Source organism: Anser brachyrhynchus (genome assembly GCF_964034855.1).
Source record: "Anser brachyrhynchus genome assembly, chromosome: 6".
Lineage (NCBI taxonomy): Eukaryota > Metazoa > Chordata > Aves > Anseriformes > Anatidae > Anser > Anser brachyrhynchus.
In genome coordinates this window covers 30,836,076-30,862,388 of record NC_137700.1, presented here as the reverse complement: position 1 = coordinate 30,862,388, position 26,313 = coordinate 30,836,076, and the positions used below count along the sequence as shown (strand labels likewise).

At 41.2% G+C, this 26,313-nt stretch overlaps 1 protein-coding gene across 1 annotated transcript; it reads right to left on the bottom strand.

The window, feature by feature from the left end:
- Positions 1-2,487: 2,487 nt before the first annotated feature.
- OGA (O-GlcNAcase) lies at positions 2,488-26,017 on the bottom strand. The gene is made up of 16 exons (XM_080597738.1): positions 25,527-26,017; positions 21,968-22,019; positions 21,544-21,641; positions 20,209-20,339; positions 19,291-19,462; positions 18,121-18,219; positions 17,666-17,950; positions 16,990-17,148; positions 15,122-15,732; positions 14,563-14,737; positions 11,106-11,191; positions 10,134-10,238; positions 8,567-8,652; positions 7,411-7,603; positions 5,559-5,718; positions 2,488-4,791 (listed from the first exon to the last, which is right to left on the bottom strand). The coding sequence occupies exons 1-16, from the start codon at positions 25,720-25,722 to the stop codon at positions 4,655-4,657; spliced, it is 2,745 nt and encodes a 914-aa protein (XP_080453864.1). The 5' UTR covers positions 25,723-26,017; the 3' UTR covers positions 2,488-4,654.
- Positions 26,018-26,313: the final 296 nt, after the last annotated feature.

The following is a 26,313-nucleotide window of genomic DNA, read 5'->3' as shown; positions in this document are numbered from 1 at the left end:
TAACTCCAAGGTCACTGCTCTAACCTCCCCCCACAGCCATCCTCCGGTCTGCAACCACCAGCTACAGACACTCAACTCCCACCAGACACATTCCCTAAACCACAAATTAAACCAGATTTTGACTATGTTTTTTTTCATGGTTTTTTTTTTTTTTTAAATTTGCTTTTATTCCTGTTTGACACTATAAACTACAGCTCCACTCAGAAACCCCCCGAACATAAAAAGCTACTCCCCAGGAAGATACACACACACACACACACATATATTTTAAACATACTTTTAAAGCAGACAGCTCAAACTCCGGAGACCATTTGCCTCACTTATTTTTGGCTTCAGGTATTCATTGTCCCCAGGACTGGGGGATGCGCAGAATTTGATTGCTTTGGGAAGTACTGTGATCACTATGTAGAAGTTGTAGAAGTGACTGAAGTCCCTTTCATGCTGAAAAACTCACCCTGTACAGATGACACACGCTTTTTAGGCCTGCCCCTGAGCTCTTGAAATAGGATATTTGGTCCTACTTGTAGCAAAGAATCCTTGCAACAGGAAAATAGAAAATAGTGGCTACTGATGACAGAGCGTAACAAACTGCTCCTGGGGCAGATGGGTCTGCCAACAGCCGTTCCAGCAGCAAGGTCCCATCCCCCTTTGCAACAAACCCAACATAGACCAGGGCTCTGACAAGTGCTGTGGCTCGGACAAAACGCCACAGCACCGAGCAAATGTAGCGGGACTGCAGCCTACACCAAACATGTGCTTGAGCAAAGCCAGGCAGGTTCACACCAGTATCTTCACTTCAGCCATCAGTTAATTGTCTAGCATGTGGCCTGCGAAGAGAAGCTGAGGAAAATATGGAGTTAGCCTAGGAAAGAGAAGGCTCAGGTATTGGAAGGCCGCTGTTAGGTGCACTCCCCCTTAAGAAGAGGGTACCAAAATGGAGCTGGGCTCTTCATGGAGGTGCTCAGCAGGACAGCAAGCTGATTATCATGAAGACACCCTCCCCACGAGGACAATCAAGAAACAGAACATGAGCAATGCTCTGATTTCAGCTGTTTTTAGAAGAACTAGGGCTTCAAGACACTGAGCAACCGAATTTGAACTCCATGCTGATTCTGCTTTGGACTAGATGACCACTCAACATCCCTTCCAACCTGAATTATTTAATGTTACGAGCTACAAAGCAAACCAAAGATCAGTATTTTATTTATTTTTGAGAAAAGCATTTTCAATTCAGAAACCACTGCAGTTACTCTACTACAATCAGATCTACCTGTGGGTTCTCACACACATTCAACCCCAGAGTGGAACATTCTGCTGTTACAACAAAGAACGAACACACACACACAATTATAGCTGCAATTGCTAATTTGTGAGATTATTTCCTCTGCTGATAAGGCTATCTGCCAATACTTACCTAGTCAAGTAATTTTCATTTCATTGCTGAATCAATTGAAGAACACTTATGCCAATTTTCAAGCACTTCCCATGCTCACCAGTGACCTCTTCAGTGCTCTAATTCAGTGGCAGAGCAGTGCCTGCTGCATTTCATCAAAACAGCCTCCCTGTATTTTCAATTGCTTTTACATACTTGATTCTTTACGCAGCATGCATTTGAGAAAGGGTGTGAACCAAGACCTTCCAGTTTTTGCAGTTGGCTCGCTTTGGCCATAGCCAAGTCGCTGCCATTTCTGCTGCAACTTCACGAGAAAGGCTTCAACACCACAGATAGCTACGTGAAACACTTTTGTGAAGGAAAAGTATCATTTTAATGTAACACATGCTTACTGGATTAGAAGAAAAGATTTTAATTACTAATCTCCCTACTTAGTTTGAATATTATGTTCTACACATAACATAACTGAACTTCTATGGCAGGTGGGGGGATGTTAAAGCCATTCTTGTGAAGTGTCCTTAAGAAAAAGCTTTTTTAAATACACTCTTTTACTTGGCTGTAAAACCCATCTCTTTTGCTCGGTGGTAATTCTTGTATGCAGGAAGCTGCTTGCTTTAGCTGTCAGGTGTTTGGCTCCGTATGTTAGATTTTGCTGATGTACAACTAGAGCCAGGTTGTGGTGCTACCATGTTCACCTCTTACATGCAATGCAACCATTCCCCGGGTATTTTCTTTCTCACTTCCTTGCTGCTGGCAGGCTGATTTGGGTTTCAGTAACTCTCAAAAACCAGCTGCTGGCTAGAAAGAAAAATCATGAAAGGGTAAACAAGTGCTGTTGCAAATTTTTGCAAAAACAGGTAACATTCAATTGAGTACTGCCACTCTGAAGATTTTGGGGTATTTCTAAAGGGTCATGGAAAATTCACCTATGATAAGCATCAGCACAGATGTCTGCCATGCAACACTTTCACCACCAAAACCCACGACAAGTTTCTGTGACAGCTGATCACGAGGGCTTCCAACACATATGGCATGATGCAACATACACTGCCGAGCCATTTTTGGTTCAGAAACCTCACACAACAAAATACACGTTTTTTATTTACATTCACTTCTCAATTTTTATTCTATTTCTTGCATGGTCTTCAAATACAGTTTTACAGGTCGTTTTTTTCTGCTACAGATACTGTTGATCTAAAAACAGATTAATGAAAGTGGCATTCCAACCTTAATGAAAATTCTTAACCATGAAAGATATGTCAACGTATCACTTTACAATCCTAGAATGATGGTATTGGCCTGACATTCCATAGGCTTATACAATTAACTTCTATAATAATAACAAAGTCATAGGAAGAGAAAATGTGGCAGTTCCTTAAGAGCCAAGAAATAAGGCCACAAGCATCCTATGCTGTAATGCTATGAACCCAGATAAAATAAGTTGACTCTGGTATCCATGAAGAAACAAACAACAAAAAAAAACCTCTCCCACCTGATAAACCAAGGTATCAGCTACTCAACATGCACTCAAAGCTGGATTAAAAACTAGTGGCATTCAGCTCTGACTTACATGAAATCCCATAGCACAACCCCGTACCTCTCTCTAAAAATGAAATGAACTTGTTGCAACTTAAATATTTTGCTACCGCATTAAAAAATTGTTCACATTCTGCAAAGGAAAAAAAATCCTGCACGTGACTGTACCGGAAGGCCAACCACAGCATCTCCTTACAGGTTGCAGACAACACTACTGTAGTCTTAATGCCGTTCATTATAGGTTGCGTAACTTCTCTGCAGATGGAAGCTCATATAAGGAACTGAACTTCCTTTGTGCACCACTGAAATAACCCAGGAAAATTAAAAAGGAAGATTAAGACAGCTGATGGTGGCAGGTGAAAGAAGCAAGGTACTGCAAGGTGTATACCGTTGGCCAATCACATATCTTAGACACTGGGACTTTTGTGAAATGCTGATTTCACAAATGATCCAACTACCTCGCTACCAGATCCCATACCATATTGATTTTATCACATAGCCAAACATGTCAGACCTGGATAAAAACATTAAATTCTTGGAACATTTAAAAGTAGGTAACCATTTAAACAATGTGTAAAAATGTGCTTATTGTGGCATTTCTTATAGAAAAGTTATCTGATACAAATGTGCAGGACTTGAAGACCCTGATTTAATCAAACTAGTACGAACAGGCTTTGAAACGTGGTGACTGTTCCAAGGATAAATCCCAGCTGTGGGCCAGCTCTCTCCCTCTCACCATCTTCCATCCGCAATTCTGCACTAATGCCACCAAAATAAACAGGTTCAGCAGACCACCCTGTGAATTGCTGTTTCAGTCCCAGAATGATGATAGCCTCGAGCAGCGGCAGCCTTGCAGGGGACAAACTGACATCTGAAGGAAGGATCCTTTGGGATCAGCACCCCTTACCCAAGATGGTCAGTTTCTAAGCCCTGGACACGAGGCACAGTTAAAAAAAAGAAAAACAGGTCAGTGCTGAGGACAAATTCGCTCTCCATTGTGGTTTTGTTATTCAAAAGTGCCATCTTGGACCTATACCTTTTCACTTTTTAAAAGAAAAAGTTACAAAAACTGGTAAACAAAAAGTTAGTCAGCATCCAGCTAAGTTTATATACACCGAAATTTACAAGTTTGTCATTAAGTGACTTCTGCCACAGACCACTGCACATTTGTCCCTAACAAAGCACAAAGCTTGAACCAATGGTCATTAGAAGTGACAATGGGTCATTGCTTTATCAACAAGCATAAAGATAGTCAAAAACAGAACTGTAGCTACTTATCTTTAAATTTGCTGATTGACACAAGTAATCCCTCCCATTTCTGCAACTTCCAGTTGCATCCTACTCTACAACAGAAACAAAACTGCATCTTTATAGATACTTCTGATAGAGACCACTTCTCATATTTGAATGCAGAGAACTGTTGTCAACCACAACGCCGATTGAGAAGGATTCCTCCGAGAAACTATAGCCCATGCAAGATTCCTTGGCACTTCACACACGACCAGGAGAGGACAAGGTTTCTCTTTGTTAAAACAGTGTTTTCAGCAGCATTATCCCCTTCCAACAAATCATAGTCTGCACGTGTGATGGGTGATTTTCGCATAGCCCCCTCTACCAAGCTGGCTTATTGCTGGCTTTGTGCAGCTAGACCATATGAAGATCCCCACCACTACCTGCCCAGGTGTTAAGGGACTACAGTACTGGAACAGTTCACTGCCAAGCGCTTCACAGGCTTCTCCCAAGGATAACAACATCCTTTGGAAATCCTTCCATTTTAGCAATTTCAAAACAACCCAGCTTGCTGTAAAATTCCAGGATTCTTTTATCATCAGGTCTCACTTCACAAAAAGCCCCACGGGAGCCTGAAGAGGGAAGAAAGACAAAACAGTAAGGGAGAATTATCGTAAAAAGCACAGACATCAAATATTATTAAAGCTCCCATCTATTTTAGCATTTAAACCCAATAAAAATCACTGATCCATTTCCGTATGCAGCACAGTGCCTCAGAAGAGACCAGATTTATGGCAACATAGTTGACCATTCCCTAAAGGGACTGCATAGTGCAGACATCCTGTTGGTTTGAACAAACCATCTCACTCTGAACATCTTTTATTTCACATAAGAGCATCCTGAAACCCTAACGTTGGTTGAGAAAACAGCACTACAGGAGGGTACCAAATAGCACAAAAGACCTGTGAACCTCAGGTGTGCAGTAAGGCAGATGGCCAAGAACTTCCCCGTATCAAAGGTTTTGGTAATCATTCACCACTGCACACTGCCACAAATAAGTACCACTGCCAGCAGAGGAAATATCAATGTTCGTGTGTTGTTCAAGATGCAACAAAACACATGCTTCCATTGCCAAATTGCTCCCTCGGTTCTTCCTATTTTCTAATTTGCAGGATAACAGCTAAGGCAGAAAGCTGCCTTTTACTGAAGACAGAAGCATAAGTTACCCACCCAAAAGTCTTTTATAATTAGTTACCTAAATCCAGAGTGCCAACTATGTTAGGAATCCAATCTCAGGCTGAGATTAACAGCATATTAGTGTAATGATCCCAGATTTGTCCTGAATCCCAGAACTAACACGTAATTAGGAAACAAGCAATTCTGAGTGCAATAAGCTTACCATTAGCCTTTAGAGAAGAGAGCAGGCAGGCCATCATACTTTTGGCCACACTTGGATCTGTCACTTTTTTGTGGATATCAATCTTTATCAACGAAGGGAAGTTGGCAAGGAATGATTCTGGCAACACTTCTTGCTCTTCATGGAAGCTTAGCATTATTTTCTGAAAAGAGTACGGGAAACAGACATTCATTCTTCAGCTTTTCATTTTCATTCGGCTTTAAGGAAAGCTGCTTTGCTCAGTGAGTACACCTCTAAATCAGCACTTTTTCAGCTACACCTGACAGTCTACCTGATAGCTAGTTTTAAGTGCCCTATCCTCCTTCCACACATATTCATTGTCTCACAGCAGCCTAGAACCATCTCTAAGGCCTATGCAATTATTTACACTGTTTGCCCCAACAAACAGTTTTCTAGTGTTTCTAGCTTTATCACTCAAGGATACTGTTAATTACTAAAGGCTCCACAATTACCCCGAAAGGTTTTTGAGAGCATGACGTCGGATAACATGGGAACTGAACAGTTGCGTGAGACAAAACAGAAGTAGACAAAGCCAAACTGAAACACACATTTTCCCTGCTGGTTACTGAATTTTAAAATCTTTAGGGAACATTGGCTAAAGTAAAAAAGCTACCTAACTTTGTTTCTCATGTAAGTAAAGGCTGCTGTTGTAAAAGCCAGAACTAAGGCTTCATCACAGGAGGACTCATAACATTAGTAACCTATGTGCTTTTTTTTTTTCAGGTCAAGTTTAAGTACATTCTCCTTGATTCAACACAGTGTGCAAGTATAGAAGAATAAGGTCACAAAACTTACAGACTGTAGAATTAGCCCCACTTCAACAGCAGTAGTTGAGCAATTATGATACTTTCTAGTTATACCCAACTCCAGAACACAGACATTTGAAAAGAACACTACTTGCTGCAAAGTTGGTTTTTAAAAAAAAAACAACACTACTTCCCTTTCTCCCTTATCAAACATGCATGTAAGTAGTCGCTGATTTTCACAATAGGGTTAGTTTTTTTTTTTTTAGTGAACAAATGAAAATGGAGCTCCTAATTCTTAGGCTATCAGCATTTGTCATGACTGCTAGTTCATCCCAAAGCTTGCAAGGGAAAGAAAGGCTAAGAAGTGGTGTTTCTGTGCCTGTTTCTGCTACAACTTTGTCCAAACCTCCTTCAGCATGCACATAAGGAGCATTTCTGAGCATTAAACAGATATTTTTTCTTGACAAGAATGCATCAACTACAATTTTCATGATTTCTGACAGTTCAGTAACCTTACTTTCTAATTTCTTCCAAAACCAATTCAAGATGCTGATCTTTAGTACTTGCTATATGCAAGATGCCATTTCGCACTGTTTACAGCTATTACACTCTACAACCACCTCATACATTTTAACATCAAGAACTAGCTTGCTCTTTCGTTTCCATACTTAAACTAATGTGACTCTCAGGCCTCTGCCTTGCTTACAGCACACGGAAACTAATACCTCATTCTGCAGGAGAACACACGTGATCCTTCATTTTCAAAATGTAATCTCCTCTAAGCTAAGGTTCTCTCTTGGTTTGAAAGCTCCTGTTACTCTGCACTTCCAAAATGCTACCGTATACTTACTGCAGCCATTTCTACTAAAGTACACCTCATGGGCATATTATAACACACAACTGTATCTGACCTGTAGTTAGTTATATTAGCGTCACCCTCTTAAATGCCAGATACCATGCTCAAAGACTACAGAAGGGTATGAAAATTGAATTACACAAGCGCAACATGCAAAATAAATACAAACGCCTGCCTCTGAAAGAAAGAGCACTGTTCAGCATACAGTTCTAGTCTCATGGGTTATACCAACCTCTGCCTCAGACAGCTCCTTGTCACTGTTTGGTTTAGTATATTTTTCTTGCATGAAAGGGATCCAAGACATTTTGCATTTTTTAATGAAAGGAGTCACATCAACCGTTCCCAAGGCATAGCCACATATACCATCCTCATCTTCCAAGACGAAGCAGTAATCCAGGCTGAGAGTGAGTAGACCTCCCACTAACCTGCAGAAAGCATCCAAATTCAGTCAAAAGATGATCAATTTGAAAAGTTACGCTCTTCAGATATTCTGGAGGAAACTCTGGGGTCATCTAAAGAAGTGACGGAGTCCTCCAGCAATGTAATTAAACTTCTACAAAGCATTAATTAGCAGACTGATATGCTGTCAAAACTCAATGAGCAGCAGTAGCTCAGGAACCCACAATTTAATTCTTTACATACTGCTCTTCTGACTCACCAGACAAACTTTCTTCATGTTGTGTATCATTTTATCTGCTATTACCTCCCAGTTCTTTTTGTTTTTTTGAGACCTGTTACACATCTTTTTGTAACTGCCCTCCTGTCACTCAAGGAGCAGCCTCTATAAAGAGTTCCATCTAAAATAATCACTCAAGACAGTAAAAATATTCAAAATATCTTGAGCTACAGAATGAGTAGAATGAGCTGTAACGCTTTTTTTTTTTTTAAAAAAAGCTTCATCTCACTTGTCATTGTTTTAAAACGTCAATGCAGGTAAATGATAAAATGTATTTCAGAAAAAAACTTAAGGCTGTTGGCTGGTAGATTGTTCCTCAAAAAGCATTTTCAATTTTTTGAAGAACCACACTAGGCTGGAAAACATACCAAAAGGTAACCACAGACTACAGACACACGATACACTTTCACAAAATCTGAAGCAATATGACATTATGATGCACACGTTTCATAATAGAGGTTTCAGCTCAATCTTTTTTCTAACAGCTCACAGCAGGTGATTAGAGCATAAACTGACACGTAAGTGATAGAAGTATCAGAAACTAAAACTTCAATTTCTTAAGGACTGCAGAGTGCAGATATTTCTTTTTTGAATCAGAAGAGGTTTTTGTTCTACATACACATGCATACTTTTTAAAATTCAAATTAAATATAGTGTCAGGACTGCACCCTTCAGAACCACTTCTGTCAGGTTGTTCATTTCTAATACGTACTTGTCTCCAATCAAGTCTGGCAAACTATGGAAAGGTTGATCAGCTCCATCAGCATACATTTCTCTGCAGATCTTATATACAGATGCCTAAGAGGAGAGAACAGATGATTTCAAGTCAACAAACTCAAAGGATAACAACTGTTTTAGAGATTTCATTAAGAGCTCCATTGTAAACTAGCACTGACAGACATAAAAGTTACACAGAACAAGAGTGCACATCAATAAGAAAGGATTGATTTTTAATTATTTTTTTCCCTCCTCCAAAGTTAACTCAAAGTTGCCTATCAAAAACACTGTGGTTAACTTCAATGGCAGGGAAAGAAAAGCTGGGGATCAACTTCCTGCATGTTGCTACAGCAGGAGATTAATCCTGAGTATTAGTTACCACTCAGTGCACATCACAATACCCTTGATTAAAAAATTGCTTTTCAAAATCTTCCGAGGTTTCAGTGCAATAAATTTAACCACTGAAGGCCAGGTACATCCTGATGGACTTCTCCAATTCAAAAGGCTTTTAGCTGAGTCTTTTTAAAGAGAAAACTTGTATCACTCAAATTTTATATAAGAGAAGCCACACATTTCACATTTTTACAAAAGCAGCTTAAGTACAGTCCTGCATTAAGGTATTGAAAAGGACCTGAAAAGGACCGCTTTGCTGCCCATGAACAGTATAGGACAGAGCTAGACTAAAGCTAGCAGACAAAAGACAAGTCTTCATACGACAGCTCAGTCTGCCTAATGGGCTTCAAAGTCAGGATTCATTTAGGCTGAGGCAAACAACCTAGATAGTTATGTTTCAAATTAAACACATTTCATCTCAAGGTAGCTGCACAAGCAAAGTTTAAGCTACATTAATCTATACATTGTTTAAATTATACTCATAAAGGGTGCTGACTGTTGCCACATCAGTTTAAAGTATTCTTCATGCTGAGACAGTATGAATGAAGCTACACTACAGATCCATTGAGGGACATAAGGAAAAACTTCTTGTAATTTGAGATTAATACAAAACTGTTTCAAAATATCAAACGCTCCAAGACAGGCTTGATAACAATCCTTTCAAAAATCAGTCAGAAAAGTCTGAATAACGGCTGAAATAACACATTTTTACAACTACATTTTGAGATGCAGTACCAACTCAAAGCTCTGCCTACGTAGCTCTGAAAACACTAGGAATCACCAGAATGATTACTAAGTGAACAGGTATACACGCCCACCTCTACAGTTAAATCATCGCATGTGTTCCCACAGCAACAGTTCCACTACTAGCAGGGACTAATTTTAACTTACAGTTCCGAAATATATAAGGCATCACATATAAAAAAGGGGTGGGTAGGGTGGGAGACTGGGAATCAAGCTGTGGGTACAGCTGTACTGTTGCACAGCAGGCTGCTGAATGGTAGGCAAGTCACTTAACCTCCATTTTCCTGTGAGCCTGCATTTATTTGTGCCTTGTGCAAGATATTGGGACATCTGTTTCATTAGGGGCTGAAGGGACTAGGTAAGAACCAGCGTTAAATGTATCAGTAACAACAATGATAGCCAGAACAAGAGCCAGAAGCAATTACCTCATCCTTAGGAAAGTAGGGTCTTATGGTGTACACCTTGGAAGTAGGCGTTAATGGAGGTGGTTGAAAAAAGAGGTCATTTGCCCCATCAATAGGTAGCAAACGCTGTGAAAACAAAATACTTAATATAAGTGTATGAACAACAACCACCCATCACTCTTGGGCGTGCACTGCAGACTCCCAAATTAACATTTGCTACTTGCAGGCACCCCAGAAGAAGGTGGGGTTGGTAGGCTTTACAAATGCAAAGACCTTATTTGAATAGGAAATATCCAATTGGTGTTTTAAAATATGCAATTGAACAGCATATTAAGAGTCTGTTAATCTTATCTACTTTAAAATACTTTTACCAATCATATCTACACTATCTCTGCACAGGAACATAGAATGTCAGGAGGAAAGGTTTGGTCTGAAGAGGGTTAACTGGCCAGAGGAGACGCTTTATCCCAAAAGCAATGCGCTGATTCAATTTGCTGCGCGCAGAGCACCTGTGAGGGGGGAAAAGTATAGCACCTGAAAAATCCATGAACAAATTCGAACATGGCATAAACAGATTTCAGAGTATTTGCCAATTGAAATCTTTCCAACAAAAGGCGTTACGGCTTTATTTAGAGAGGAGCCAAAATTTGCGTCACTATCCCTTTTTTTGCTCATGGAATTCCCATTGGCAGACAAGCATGCGCGCATTGTGCAATTGCGGGCGCAGATAAAAATGCTGTGCGACCTGCAAAGAAACAATGTGAAATGTACAACTAAAGCCGCTGCGCTTCGCATGCGCGTGGGACAGGCAGCATCTCCTTGAGAAATTACTGTAGAAAGGGGAGGAAAATTATTTTAAAACAAGCTGTAAGGCTAATGGGCTTTGGACCAGAAAGCCTTCGGCAGACCAATCCTTCCAGACCTCTGATGTGCAACAAAAGGTTTCTCATAAAACAAAGAAAACGTCATTCAGTTGTGAAGTCATATTGATACCTGGAACTCTCCTGCTAGACCACCTCTAAAGGCCCAGGGTTCTTGGTCTCCACTTAAGAACTGTGCTGAAGATTGACTACGACACCCTGTTGAGATCAGATCCAAGCGGAGAATGTTACGAGAAGGGGGATTTCCTGGGTGTCTTACATGTGCAAAAAGCTAACACTTGTGGAAAGAGCTAACTGAGCTATAGTCCAGGGGTTTGGTAGAGGCTGTAATAATGTATAATTTATAAAGATTTCGCGCTCATGCACTAAATGCAGCTTTTGATGTTACGTAACAGACTAGTTTTAAGAACTAATTTTTAATAACACATCTCATTCCAGACCAGAAGGCACAAGAATGGTGCTACGTACAATTGCACCACCTCACCAGGCTTTTTGTACGTTCTTTTGTTTGTCCATTTGTGGCAGAAATGTTTCATTTCCGAAAAGAGAACATCTTGGAAGCTGCTTATCTCAAAAACTAATGCTGTCAATTTTAGCAGCTGAAGACCGAATAAAATTCCATTATCACAGCCCCTTGAAAGAAATGGACCTTTCTGAAGTCACATTTTAGTAATTATTGTTTCTAATCTTGTCAGAAAACTAGGACCGGCAACATGTACAGTCTGGAACAGTTCGGACAGCCAGGACAATTGTATGAAACAGCATTCTTGAAAGAGACTAAACAGATTTACATAATCCAGGCCACACCTTCACAATGCTGTCAGCAAGTTAAAAAAGGTAAACCGTGAGTTAATTCCAGTTAATACTATTTAACTAGTACACTCTGTTTGCCACAGATAATACTAACACTGCTTTTTTAGCCTCTTGTTTTTTCATCTTCAAGCATATCAAGAGGAACTGGGGTCCCTGTTGATCAACCAGCCACAGCAGGCTCATTAAAAAGTGCTCAGCATTAGTTTACCCTTGCTTTAGAAAAGAAGCTTCCACTAGCTGTTTGACTTTTAATACTGTTCCACTAGCAAGGCACAGCCTTCAATGGCCATTATAAATGACAACTCTGTTGGGCGAGGAAAAAATGTGCAGCATCTCAAATGGAAATTACCCGCCTAGTTTTCTGACAAGATGAGCAGCGCAAATACTCTTTTCCTTTTGTAGACAGCAGTCTAACTCCTGTTCAAGTAACAGTCCTAGATCAGTACAGACAAGTGTGTTGTGCTAGTCAGAGAGTCCCAAAGTGTGCCAAGTTTGACATTTACGAGAGTTTAGGAATATGTATTAAATACAAACTACCCTAAGGATGGAAAATATCAGAAGAGATCCAAAAATCAGAATTTGATTTTAGTCTGTTCCCGCATTTTAGAGTTCTGACATAAAAAGATTCCCTTCACAAGGGAATTTAGTCAATACCTTGGAAGACAGTATCTGTCTCTCCTTTGAGACTACAACTTAACTAGCACTTCCAATTATTACAGTAAAGAGCTGCGTGAATGAAGAGCTGTATAAATGAAAAACATAGTTAATGCCTTAGTCGCTGCGCAAATGTGACTTCAGTTCATGCCTATCACATATCTAATCTATCTGAGCTGCCTCACAGACAAAACCTTTCCATTTTAATTAATTAATGACGACGCGCTGCGAACATCTGGCGCTGTCCATCCAATAGCAGAAGATACTTGTGCTGAGGATTCTCCCATCTGTACACAATGGGGAAGAAGACAATAGAAGTCATTAGTAATCCATAGTACTGTACAGCCACACTAATTTAAGGGACTGAATGCTAGCTGGACTTGGGAGGAGAGGTGAAAAATGAATGTTCAGTGGACCATTAAGCACACCATTGTGAAAACTAATTTGTTTGGATTTGGCACGTACTTTGCTCCATATGTATTCATATTAATGATAAAATGCAAGCTAAAGACAAAAATACCTCCTCTCACAGAAGCATTATTAGCATAAGTCTATTTAACTGTATGCATCAAAAACTCTTAAATTGAATTTTTCAACTCTCTAATGCCAGTTTCAGTAATGGAACGGGCAGTGCCAAAGTTAACAGCTGGTATTTACAGAGTTAGCTTAAGGCAAACTATTACAAATATCTGATGCATTTAAAGACTTGAACCCAACTTTACAGGGAGATGGAAAACTGAAAATAATTTCAGCCAAAATTCTGAAACGCAGTCATAAGTTGGACTCTCAATCTTTAGAAGACACAAGAATCACTGCTGTCTTGATAAAGCTTTGGTCTAGAGTTTTAAACAGATTAGGTTATCAAGAAGAGAGCATTCTTCATAGGTGAAGGTCAACATACAGCAAGAATAGTAAAGTTGGGGGAGTTGTGTTACACTGGTCTTAAGAATACACACCCACTAAAGGCAGAGATGTTAATTTACTAGCTTTCCTTCCAAGCTAGTTTTCTTCTCCATACTTTGCCTAAGGCAGTTCTAAAAGCTCATTTTCTTTCTCAATTAATCAACCATAAATATAGAGATCAGATATTTAATAAGCACAAAACGAATGAAATTGTTAAGTAGGGACTGACTTGATGACTTAATAGGTCTACTCTGTTCCTATTTAAACTTGTCAGTGTTTAAGAGTATGACTTAATGACAATCCAAACACTAGGACCGGACCACGGTTGTGTAATGGTTAGCCACTGTGAGGTTTGTGACAGCTACAAAAAGTGTGACATAAGACCATCAGCTTTGCTGCCTGCTGTGTATGTCAAGCAAGTCCACAGCATATTCCTTACAGTTGGATTGGAACCTGAAAGTGAAATGAGGTCACTAAAATTACCCAGGCCATGCTGGTGCTATCTGCCAACTTAGGATCCCCAAAAATCTTTCAGGAAAAAAAAAAAGGCATTTAAAAATCAGTTTAAGTCTCAGACTAAATCTGTCTAGAGAGCTCCACAGTTACCATCCTCTGCCAAAAAAAATAAAAAAGGCAATTTGGAAAGTGTTTAAAGGAAACCATTTTGCACCAGAATAGCCTTACGCTAAAGCTCGCATGCGCACAGAGCTGGGAGGATCAGCTTCCTCTTGGCCAGGCCCATTGAAAGGTCGCTTCTGCAATTGTTCTGTTGAAGACAGCAGTAATGTCACCGAGACAGAGCAAGCAGCAGGTGGCTGATGTGGTCACATTTCGTAGCGTCATTTCCAATCATATACCAGGGTACCCAGGGAGTTACGTGGCATAGTCCAGTGTGCATTCAGTCAAGAGTAAGTTAAAGTCAACACTTACGTGCCAGATGAGATTCAAGTTTCATTAGCCCAAGAAGAAAATCAAGGTCTCCAATCTTAAGCATCCAGCAGACTTCACTTTAATACCAAAGCAAATTCACAGTAATCATTGTTCCAAATAGTGAGACAGGAAAACCTTTAAAACAGGGTCAAACCAGACCCCATGTCCAAGAAAACACATTTGCATAACACTTTGTTTTCCCCGTGGGCTAATCAAAAACACAAAAAAGATATGCTATCTGGGATTATAATGGCTCCCAATGCACCTACCTAACCACTGCACAAAAGATTTCACCATTGACATAATACTCTTGATATCCCAGACGTAGGAGTACATATCATACAGGATTGTCCTGTTGGCACAATTGGAGAGGCGAGTGAACATTCCCATCACCAAGCTGCACATCTCTTCAAACTTAGCCGCTCGGTTACGCCATTCTTCTATCTATGGATGGAGGCAAAAGATCCACAAGATCAAACACAGCCTTGTAGGGAGGACAAGTACTCTAAATATGAAGGGTGACTACACAGTTCCCTATTTCATTCCATCAGCAGAAGATACCACACCACATGTGACTCGCGGGTATTCTCTACTGCTGTTAAAAGTGAAGACAGTACAGGGATCACTGTCCAAATGCAGACACCGAACTGCCTTCAGAGCTACACGGCTTAAAACAGTTACCGTGACCTGTGGTTAGTTACACGCTACCCTTCAGCTTCGAGGAAGCACCCATTTCTACTACATGGAACACCCATTTCTACTGCAAACAGACAATATTGCTCAGGATTTTGATTTAAAAGGAGAGAAACAAGATTAGGTGACACTCACTTTTTCAGCATCCTTTCCTTTGCAATTAACACTGACAACACTGCTATTTGCTCTGAGCCACTGGAATTCTCTCAGCATCTGTGCACCTTTGGGCCCATGCTCATAGGGGAGATAAAACAAGTCAGCGAGAAGCTGCAAGTCCTCTAAAGTCACTGGTTCTACTGTGTAGAGAGGCTTTTCGTTTGGCCCAGGCACAAACTGGTCTTTGTTAATCTGTTCATCAGTCTGCATAGGGGCAATGTCACTACCAGAGTCTTCCTGCATAGACATCTCTGGGGACTTGGATTCAGCTATGCTCTCCTTATCAGTATCCATTGGCTTCAACTCCTCTGCCATCTTTGCTTCAGCAATATCTGTCAATATCTGATTAGCATTCTTGTCTGCGTCATCTTGTTTTTCCACAACCATGTCCATTGGCTCCTCATCAGATTGCTTCTTCTCTTCCTCCTTTACCAAAGCTGGCGACTCGCTGCTCAGCGCTGCCCCCTGACTCATGATGGGTTCTTGGTAAACTGTGGTAACCACAGTTGCTGCATTTAAAGAGGATGGTGCCACCAGAGGCCCTACATCCCCTACAGTAGTTTTAGCTCCACTGTGGGCCACTTGCCTACCTGAGAATAAGAAGAAACAAGTTTAAAGTTTTCAGTATCTGCCAACTACTATTCAAAACAGCAACTTCTGCAAATCATGGATGGTTCTGCTGTCACAGCATACAACCAGTGCAGCTCCCTTCTGGCACTTTGCCTGTTCACTTTTGTCATTGTAATTCTAACTACAGACTTCACATTTTGCAAATTCCCCCTTCAGAAAACCACTAAGCAAGGATAAGGAGGGGGGAAAAGTTACAAAAAATAGTTAACTGCCAGCATCAATTTTGACTATGACAATAGAATAAAAAACTTTCAAAGTTAACTTTTTTCCTCTGCATCAACTGACTTGGTGTTTCTATTTCTACAGAGAATAGACTTCAAAATAAAAGGATGCTTAAATACTCCAATCACAAAAATGTCTTTAACCTGGGGAAATGGAGATACTGAAGACTCAGCTGGAAAAGGTCTTGGGCAACCTGTTCTAGCCAACCCTGCTTGAGCAGAGGGTTTGGACTAGGTGATTTTAAGAGGTATCTTCCAACCTAAACAATTCCATGAAAGCAAAAGAAAATGACACCTTAACTACCACTCCTCATTCCATGTTTTCGCTGCAATTGAGATTTAGAAAGATCTGAAACGCTACAGCAGCTGAAAAGGATCATTTGACAGAGCAGAGTTGGAAATCAGGAGATGTTCTTCCAGCTCTACCACGAGTTATCAGAGAAGGGCACTCGACAACCTGAAACCCATGTTTGAGAGAAACAAATTTTACGTCAGATCCCAAGCTCCCATTGCTACAAGAAAAAGAGGTGTACAATGCTGGAAGGAACCCAACTGGTTTCTGTAGACAGAAACTCAGATAAACGAAGCCAGCTCAAAGCAACAGGGAGAACAAGGACTCTTCTGGGGCAGTACTATTGTTTACAGTCATCTGTAACACTCTCTTCAAAAAAAAGACTACTCTATTTTCTGAGGTCCCATGGAAGTCTAGTAACAACTGAGACTGACAAGATCCAAACTCTTTCCTGTCTTGTATCAGAAATGCCAGAGGATCATACTTGAAGGGTACTTCAGCTGATCAGTTGGGCCACTACAGGCATACTGCAGAATGTCAAGCCTTCTGTCTTTATTAAGGTTTCCCCACTAAGTAAGGTAGTAAATACTTACAACTGAAAAGTATACAGATTGCTGCCATCTGTCAAATGGTTTTAATCTAAATACAAGAACTGGTCATTTAATGACATTTTTCTACCAGAATGATACTAAAATCAAACTCACTGCTGTATTGTTGAGGTACCCCAAACTCCTGTAGCCATTCCGTTAAGGCCAACTTCAGGGCCATTTGTGGGCTGTAGAGAACATCTGTTTCAATATCTTCATCACTCCCCTCATTTTCCAGTTTAATCTGGATAGAAACTGTACTATCTTCCGTATCAGCTATGGATAGAAGTTCATAAAAAATGTTATCGTGCAAAGTTCATTTAAAATAAAAAGATGTTAGACAAGTCACTTAAGAGCTCTCAAACAGCCTTACTTCACAAGGAAGGACAAGGAATTACATCCTACTAAGGCAAAACAGAAAACTATGGTCGCCTCCGTCAGCACAGAAACAGTATACAGAAATTAGACATTCTGGCATCCAGTTTCTCTTTTAATCTGATCTGCTTCTATTACAATGAAATAAAACCCAGGGACACTTCTGTCAAATTTAAGCTACTGTCATTGTTTTTATTGATTTCCTGAGAAGTATCTGTAGCATGTTATAAAAAGCACTCAGTTAACAATCTGGATGCTTGCTATTTTTTCAGGCAACCATCAGCCTTTACATACAGTATAGAAAACACTATGCTATCTTAAAAAAGAGACAGTTGGTAAGGAAAGGCTAGAATAATCAAAAATCAGTATGATGTATATGGTTAAGCATATGCTGCAGCAAAAAGTTATGTATACTTACTCATTACCACATCTTTCCTCACTCCATTCATGTTAGACTTGTACCAGGTTGCAAGCGTGTGAATAGCAACGTAATTGGCTTCAAATTCACAGTTTGGATTGGTCAAAACTCCCTTTAGTCGAGGGATGAGCTCGGTTGAACGACCTTTGTAAGGCCCAAGAAAAAGCCTCTTTTGATCATAATCATTAGCATGAATGTTATCCCAGATAACTGGTGCTCTCCTGATGATCTTCGAAACTTCTTCAATGGACTCTACTGGAATGTCTTTGGATACAACTTTCGGACCTAAGAGTGAAACAGGATGATCAATCAGCAGGCTTTGTATATACATCCCCCACCCTGAGTAGATGGACAGCGGGTGGCTTTTTGGTTGGTTGGTTTGGTTTCTTTGTTTTTAAAACTACTTGTAACACCACCAACTCTGAATTAAAAACAAATAACCCAACTACTTTTACCTGTCCATAACACATCGATGCCAGGGAGCAACTTTTCTCCTACAGTCCGTAAATATGGAGACTGGGCAACATTTGGGTAACAAAAAGTTCCGCAGTACTCTGCAAAGGAAAAGAGAACATCACTTATTGGGAAGGTACATGTGTGTGACTATATACTATCATATGAGAAGTGAAGCCTCAATAAAATGAATTCCCAAAGCCCCACAAGTCTAAATAGAAAGGACACGATAAATAATACACAGCAAAAACATCAGAAAGCACAAAATTACTCAAGTATCAAAATTAAGGGAGAAAATAGTGCATGTTACTGCAGACAACACGCAAGAGAATTAGAAACCATAAGACTGATTATAAAGTGCAAGTAAACTTTCAAAAAACAGAATGTGATTTGTTCAAAGAAGAAGCCTGCAACAGAACCAAAGTATCACAGGCAAGGGGATTAAAAAGTAATTAATAACATTGCTACTGAACTGAATTTGCCTTCCAACAACCCATGCCACTGAACCTAGTGATATTGTCTCCCTTACAATAAGATACTCTTACAGGTGATAGATGAAGCTTAAAATTTAAAAAAATAAAAGCAGTGATCAGACCTGAGAGTCATCTGATATTTCAGAAACAAAAAAGTAAATCAGTAACAAGTAAAAGTGGGTAATCTTACTAAAACTTGGTACCAGTGAAAGAAGTGAATAAATCATAGAATCACAGAATATCCGAGTTAGAAGGAATTCACAAGAATCATTGAGTCCAACTCCTAGGTCCCCAAAGGACCATTGTCCAAACACTGCTTGAACTCCAGCAGGCTCAGTGCCATGTGCTGTATCTCTATTTAAAGAAAATTCTCAGAAACTAATAGCTATCCCAAACCAAAAAGGAAACAGACTGGTACGTGCCAATTAGAAGTCTATGTTTAACCTTATTTTTGGTTCAAACTTATTGAACCATTCTATCAAGTTGCCCCCTTTGCTTGGCAATAAGCTTTTCAGAGATGTGTAGATTTGGAAAAGCCTCTACATATATATGAACTACTTGAACCTTTCTTTAGAAGTCCGTTTCTTCATATGACTCCAAAATAATCCTTAAAGCAGTGATGAAAGATTAAACCAGCTTTTCAAACAGTAAGATAACAGGCCCCCTCCTTTACATCTGAATGAGCTCATCTCATTTTACCTGTAGGACAGAAAAGGAATGTGTCTGGTTCTCCTAGATATTGAAAAATTTCGTTTGTTATTGAGACTTGAGCATGAGCAAAGGAACTGAAAACTTCTTTGTCTGCTGCACACATGTTGTGATCAATATCATCAAACAGCAGTGCGAAAGATCTGCAGCCAAACTGGGAAACCTAATATAAGGAACAAGAGTAAAAGCTTAATTATTTTTTTAAAAAACAAATGATAGATTTTTGAAAATCTAATCTGAATTTATAAGAGCATAAAACAATTAAAAACAGAAAAAAGCATTTGAGGAATTATCCTTCAATTTATAAACTTGTACAAAGGAAAAGACACAGGAACAGGGGAGAAAAGGCACGAGACAAGACAGTCTTTGTTATCTGTTTACAATGAACGCCTGTCTCTGATCCACCGCTCTGCTTTTCTCGAAGCTGTCTCTGAAGACTTGCAATCTGCTCCAGTTTTTACAACCGAAAGCTGATCTCACTGGACAGACAGCTAGAAAAGAGCAAACTCTTAACTCCGTAACGGCTTTCGGACAAAGGAGAGGAGTTAATTATGAGAACAAAGACAGCATGTATACGTGTCAGGTCTACCTCTGAAGGATTTATTGTGGACAAGAGCTCTTGCTTTGTAAATGCATCTTAGCTTTAAGGTCCTAAAATATTCTGAAGACAACATCCCCAGAACAGCTTTCAGAATCTGACAGAAGACTTTATTTTCAACCTAGATGATCAATGGTCATTTCTGCAACATAACCCAAACATACCCATTCAAATGGCTCACTAAGGCACCCAAATTAATGCCAGTGCTGAAAACATTAAAGCAGCTAGGAAAAATCTGCAAGAGCAAGTAAAGCACTGAGGTTTTCAAATTAAGCAGCAGTGGAACTGCAGTAAGCATGTGTCGCATTTACCTGGTCCAGCTTGCGTTTCAATGTGGATACCTCTTTGGGATTTGAGAAAGTGATGTCAAGTCCAGGCGAGATTGCATAAATGAACTCTATTTCATGTTCTCGTGCTGCTGATATTAGAGTCATTAGCTGCTCTGAAAATCAAATTCCAATATTTCAGAGGTATGCAACAATAAATCTCAATTATATGTAAATTTTAAAGTGCAGAAGCCAGTGCTACTGCAATAACAATAAAAATAAATCGAGGCATTTGCTGGAATTCCTGAAAACTAACACGGCAAAGAGTGCCAAAGTACTTAAAAGAGTTCACAGAAATAATGCCAAAAGGAACAGAACTGACCCAGTATTATTATTTTCCACATTTTTTTTTAAGATATTTAAAAAATCCTCTTGATCTCAATGTTGTGTGACAAATATGGATGCAGTCTGTTTCTACAGCATGCACGCCAACAGTTCTAGAACCATTACTCATTTTTTCTACTTCTGTCATGCATACTAAGAGACAATCCAATGCAGTAATATCACCCTACATGACGCTAGTTCACATACTATTCCCTTGACTGAAGCTCGATACACATGAAAAGGGCTTTTTTAATATCACAGGGCAGAAGTAGTTGCTTTAAGGAAAAAATCAAATTTAATCTTCCATGCAATAAATGAAGAGAATTAGTTATAGAGCACTTAACAATACTGTTATTGGAAGTTATCCTGTGGTATCCCCTAAATTTCTGTAGCGATTCAAAGTGGTATCCAAGGATTATTTAATTTCAAGCGGGTATCATTTTTCCCCTCACCCAAGGACAATGATAATCCCACAAGCAAAAAAATACCACTGTAGAGCCTGTAAAAGCCAGAGGTGGATAAAAAGCCTCGCAGCACCTTTTACACAGATCTTTTATGTTCTGACTAGCCAGAAGCTGCTTTTCTAACCGGTACTCTCTTCACTGAGACAAGAACATAATGAATCACATAGAAGGGCATACTATTCTCTCCATCTTTTTATTTTCTGAAGCAAATAATTCTGGTTGTGAATGGCCCAGATGATCAAGAGCCAGAGGAACAACTCTAAGCAACCTTTTTCCTGAAAAAAGGTAAATTTACTGAGACAAAGCCTTAAAAGCAATTTCAGGAGTCATCTGCGGAGTTACAGTTAAAAGAAGCAAATCCATGCTTCTAACGTAACTCCATTAAATACAGCTGCAGGGTACTGTGAACAGGTCTCAGCTCACTTTTGGAACTGGCTACCGTGATTTAAATGCACAAGCGTATACAGCAGTGACCAATTCATTAAAAACAATCTATGTATCAAAAGTGCAGAGGGGAAATAAAAGTAATTACCCGCTTCCTCCACAGAGTACATTTCTCGCCAGAACATCCTGTGCTTGTAGTCATCCTTTGGAGCATACAAGTATGTATTTAGTCCCCACTTCTGAAGTCTAAGAACAGAGGATAAGAGCCTTAATTGAGAGAGCAATCTACAAGTTCAGAAATCCTATGCTTTATTTGATCTAATTATCAGGCTTTTTTTTTTCCCCCTCTTCACTGAATATTGTGCTATACTATCGAATCATATTTTTATGAACTCTGCATACACCTGGTATCTGATTAATGCAGATTAGCAAGACAGGAAGGTGAACACTCCAGAATAGACACTATGCAAAAGGTTGCTCTAGGTTAGGCCTGAAGAGAATTGTTGTTCCAAGTGGAAGATTATGATTATATTACACTGGAATGTGCTGCAGTGAGAAGAAGCATGACTTGCCTTCTAAAGAGTTCTTTCCTCTGCTCCATAACCCAAGGTCTTCCATAAAATCCTAGAGGAAACAAGATTAAAGTTATCCAGTTAGATAATGCCTGCTCCATGAACCATTCTATTACAACCATCTTCTTCTCTGCCAATAAGCTTCTTCTGAACATTCATCAAAAAGCTTCCCCAAGCAAAAACAAAAATCTAGCTCAACAGCACTAGGAAACTGTAATAAACTAATCTGATCTAAATTTGAAATGCAATTATAACATATTTAATTTCTTATGATCCAAGGCCTGATAATTTTGGCCACGGAAGCAATTAATTTTCAGAACCCAAGCTGAATTCCTGAGCAGATGCCCTTCGCAAGTCAAGTCAGCATTATTTCAGGGGCGGACTGAACAGTCAGAACCTAATTAAGCTATCACTCCAGACACCTATAAAGTAGATTTGATTAGAACATGAATACTGGAGATACCTGGAAATATTTACCAGCTCAAAAACACTCAACTGTTGACACAGATTAGAATTCTAAATACAAACACATAGTATACAAATGCATACTGAGGTAGATAAGTAATTTAAAAATGTGAAAGAGCCAACAAAATGCTTAGGTTTTCATTCTTTTTATTCAGATTAACGGGTTTCTTGTCAAAATTAACTCCGATGTTGATATTTCACTTCCCAAATGCCCACATCTTCACAAGCTAACAATGTCTTTGAGTAATCATACAAAAACACCTACACAAGTGATTTTAGAATATTGTATCTTCACAGTCATGTATTTCTACAAACATTTTAATGGATTCTGGTTTAAATTCCTTCAATTCTAGAAACATAACACTTCACAAAGCACTCTCAATCTATTTTTATTCAAGTAAATTCACTTAGACCTCTGTGCAAACAGTGCAATCACAAGTGGGCACTTCAAAACAAAGCTTCAGCTTGGCAGTCTGTGCAAAGACCCAAGATTAAAATAACACTGAAATTTAATAAGCTCTTATTTCCAAACACGAACGATGAATGATGTTCCTAATACACAACGCTCACAAGTTCCCATAGAACATCAGTTTAAAAGGTAGATATCTTCATTTTCAGAGCTATTCGCCACTGTAAATATCTGCTCTTAATGCGGCCAAAAATGCCTTCCTACGGCCTGAATGCAACTGAAGCGTTTTCTACATCTTAAGAAGTATTTCGTTTACCTAAGTGACCAACGCTCACTTTAACTAGCTTAAAGCAGGCTCAAGTTTTAAAAATTAGCCTCCCAGAAAGTGAACTTAGGCTAACTGGCACCACAAAGTGGCAAAGCTACCTAGTAATTCTCACTGACACTGCTAGGTGACAAACTGAGGGCGATTAAGCAGAGCAACAAACAAGAGCAGTTGCAATGCATAAGAGACTCCAAAATCATTTCACCCAGAACAAATTTTTCTTTTCACTAGTTACCTAATTCTTACTAACGCTGCCCCGAAGAAGCTCAACAATCCACAAACGGAAAGAATTACTGCGGTATCTAGTCAGTACCACCCACAGCTCATAACTCGTGCACAACATGTTTCCTTATGATGCTATCATTTCACACCTAGTAAACTGAAGTAGAGCAGAGGTCTCCTATAAAACAAAACGAGACACAAAGAACTCAACAAAACCTGGTTCAATAGAAGGCTGAGGAGAACATGCCAATCAGAACTGATACAGTTCTCTTCCATCTGCCACCACATTTCTTACATTACTGATGTCACCAGCTGATGACAATCCTTGGATCCTTCTACCTAAAATCGACCTCTTTTGTATTGATCCTTCAAGACTGCATGGCAGGGTCACACAAAGGCAACAGATCACATCAAATACTTAATCCCAGCTGCCACACTCTCAATCATTAAAAGCTAGGATCTCTTGGAGGCTGAGCACCATAGCTTTGCACCCAGGACTCTCTTAAATCCTATTACTCCCAGAATGGTGCACTGGATGCATTACAAGTTCTTCCCATTCTTGGAGTGCATACCCAGCATCCTTGCCTGATATCTCGCTTATTTCCTACCCCCCACATCCCTTGCAAGCAAAACATGCAGGCTCTCCAGCTCACCGCTTTAATTAACACAGACTAAAGATATGGTGTAACTGCTGCGCTACGTCCAAGTGTGTATCTTCACTCCTGAAGTTAATCCCTGCTTTCTCTGAACCCTGTAATTTTCCTGCGTCTCTAAAGAGACCATTATTTTTCACCCACTACTGTTTACCTCATTCACCACAACTGCTTCTTTTGTTTTTACAATCCCTTAATCCTTTTTTCTGTACATGCTTTAAGGTTAAACAGAAAACTCCCGGCTAGCATTAGACTGCTTCAGTGGGCAGAGGCCATTTTCTCGCTTTGTTTTACAGTATAGCCAAGAACACCTCTGTTTACAGCAGCTGCACCAAAACACATGCAAAGGAGGTCTACAACGTTATTAAGACAACAAAAGAATGGTTATGATATACACAGCTGTTTTGACACATTCCTGGATGAACATGTGATACCACGGTCAAGGTATACTGGCAGGAGTGAGAAACCATGCTGCCACAATCTATGTTCTTGTTTTCTATCACCTGTCTCCAAAGCGTCTTTCTTTATGGAAAGAAGTTTAATAAGTAGGCTGAGGAATTTCTCTCCATGCTGACTGTATTTAAGCTCTAGCAATGCTGAAAACTAAAGGCATTAACTGGGCCTAGTGCACTCTGCACGGGGACATTTGCTAGAGCTAAATGGCCTTCTCTTTTTAAGATATGAACAAAAGGCATTCTGCAAGCAGTGCAGATATTGACTTTGATAAACTGCCTGTTTCACACTCTATTCCATCTGTTAATCATTTTTGTCTCCTACTGGAGATTCATTACAGGTACAAATATAATAGCAGTCGGCAGGAATTCAGAGCTATTCCAAGCCAACATTTACGTAGGGAGCAAACCATTTTTCTTGCTGGCTTTCAAATATCTACCTTGACCAACCTGCCAGAAACACATATATATTCCGTAGTTACTGAGAAACAGAAAGAGTCCCTTTATTGTGAAGCTTCTAGAACAGTTTAAACCTTTTAATAACGCCCCTATGCCAGCATACAGAAAAAGAACCGTTCTACAGCACAATTAAAACGTTACGCTGCATCACTGCAGACAACAGGGAGCGTTTAATATTAATTCCAGAGCAGATGTCTCTGTAACCATCTATTCCCAACCCAGGGAACTGAATTCGAGCCTCTGGCGTTAAAGAAGAGCATGCAGAGCTCCGATAACCGCAGGGCAGCTCCTTTCTCCCTCCTGCCTCCCCCTTTAACGCGTACCAGAAAGCGAGCAGCGGCAATGCCCCAGCCCCCCAGCCAGGCCTGCCCTCGCCCCGCCGAGCAGCTGCCCTCAGCGAGCGGCTCCCAGCCCCAGCCGCCCCGGGGCCAGCAGCAGCAGCCGCCACACCGCCCCGCCCGGCAGCCGCGGCTCCTCCCCGCCCCAAAGCCCTCTCTAGCGGCCAAAACCCGCGCACCACGGGGCGGAGGCGGCGGGAGGAGGAGGGGAGGGGAGCAACCCCCCCGGCCCTCACCTTCCACGACGCCGCAGAGGAAGCGGCGGGAGCCCAGCGCCGTCTCCGTCTCGGTGTCCGTCTCCTCGCCCCCCTGAACCGGCCCCACGGCGGCGGCGGCGGCTCCCGGCGGCTCTAAAGGAGCTCCGGGAGCCGCGGCCGGGTTGGGGCTGCCCTGGGGCTCCTCGAGCGCCGCCTGCCCGTCCTTCTGCACCATCCTGCCGCCCGCCGCCAGCACCCCCGCTCGCCGGGCCGGGCCTGGCCGGGCCCCTTTGTCTCCGCCGCCGCCCCGGAGGCCGCCGCTTCCTGTTTACGGGGCGCTGCGCCTGCGCGGGGAGCCGGCCACGACCGGTCCGCGCCGCCCGGTGAAGAGGCCCCGCCGGCAGGGAGCGTTACGCCGCGGCCTAACGGCCCCCGCCGCGCTGCCGGCTCCGTGCGGCGCGAGCAGCTGCGAGAGAGTGAGGGCGGGCGGACGGCGCGGCGGGAGTTACCTCACGGACTGAGGGGGGGGTGGGACGCGCACCGCGCATGCGTGGAGGGCGGTGAGGCGCGCACCGCGCATGCTCGGAAGGCCGGCTTGGGGAGAGGCGAGGTGGGGGAAGCTCACGGCGCACGCGCGGGGGGAATGGGGGTTGAGTGGTGCGCGTGCGCGGAGTGCCCCCGGGGAGGGGGGAGGCGGCGGTGGTGCAGCACGCAGGTGCGGGGAGGGGGAGGGCGCATGCGCACTCGGCTTTGTGTAGGGAAGCGGCGCGGCGGGGGGAGGTGGAGGGGGCGGGGCGGGAAGTGTTTACTCCGGCGCCGCGCATGC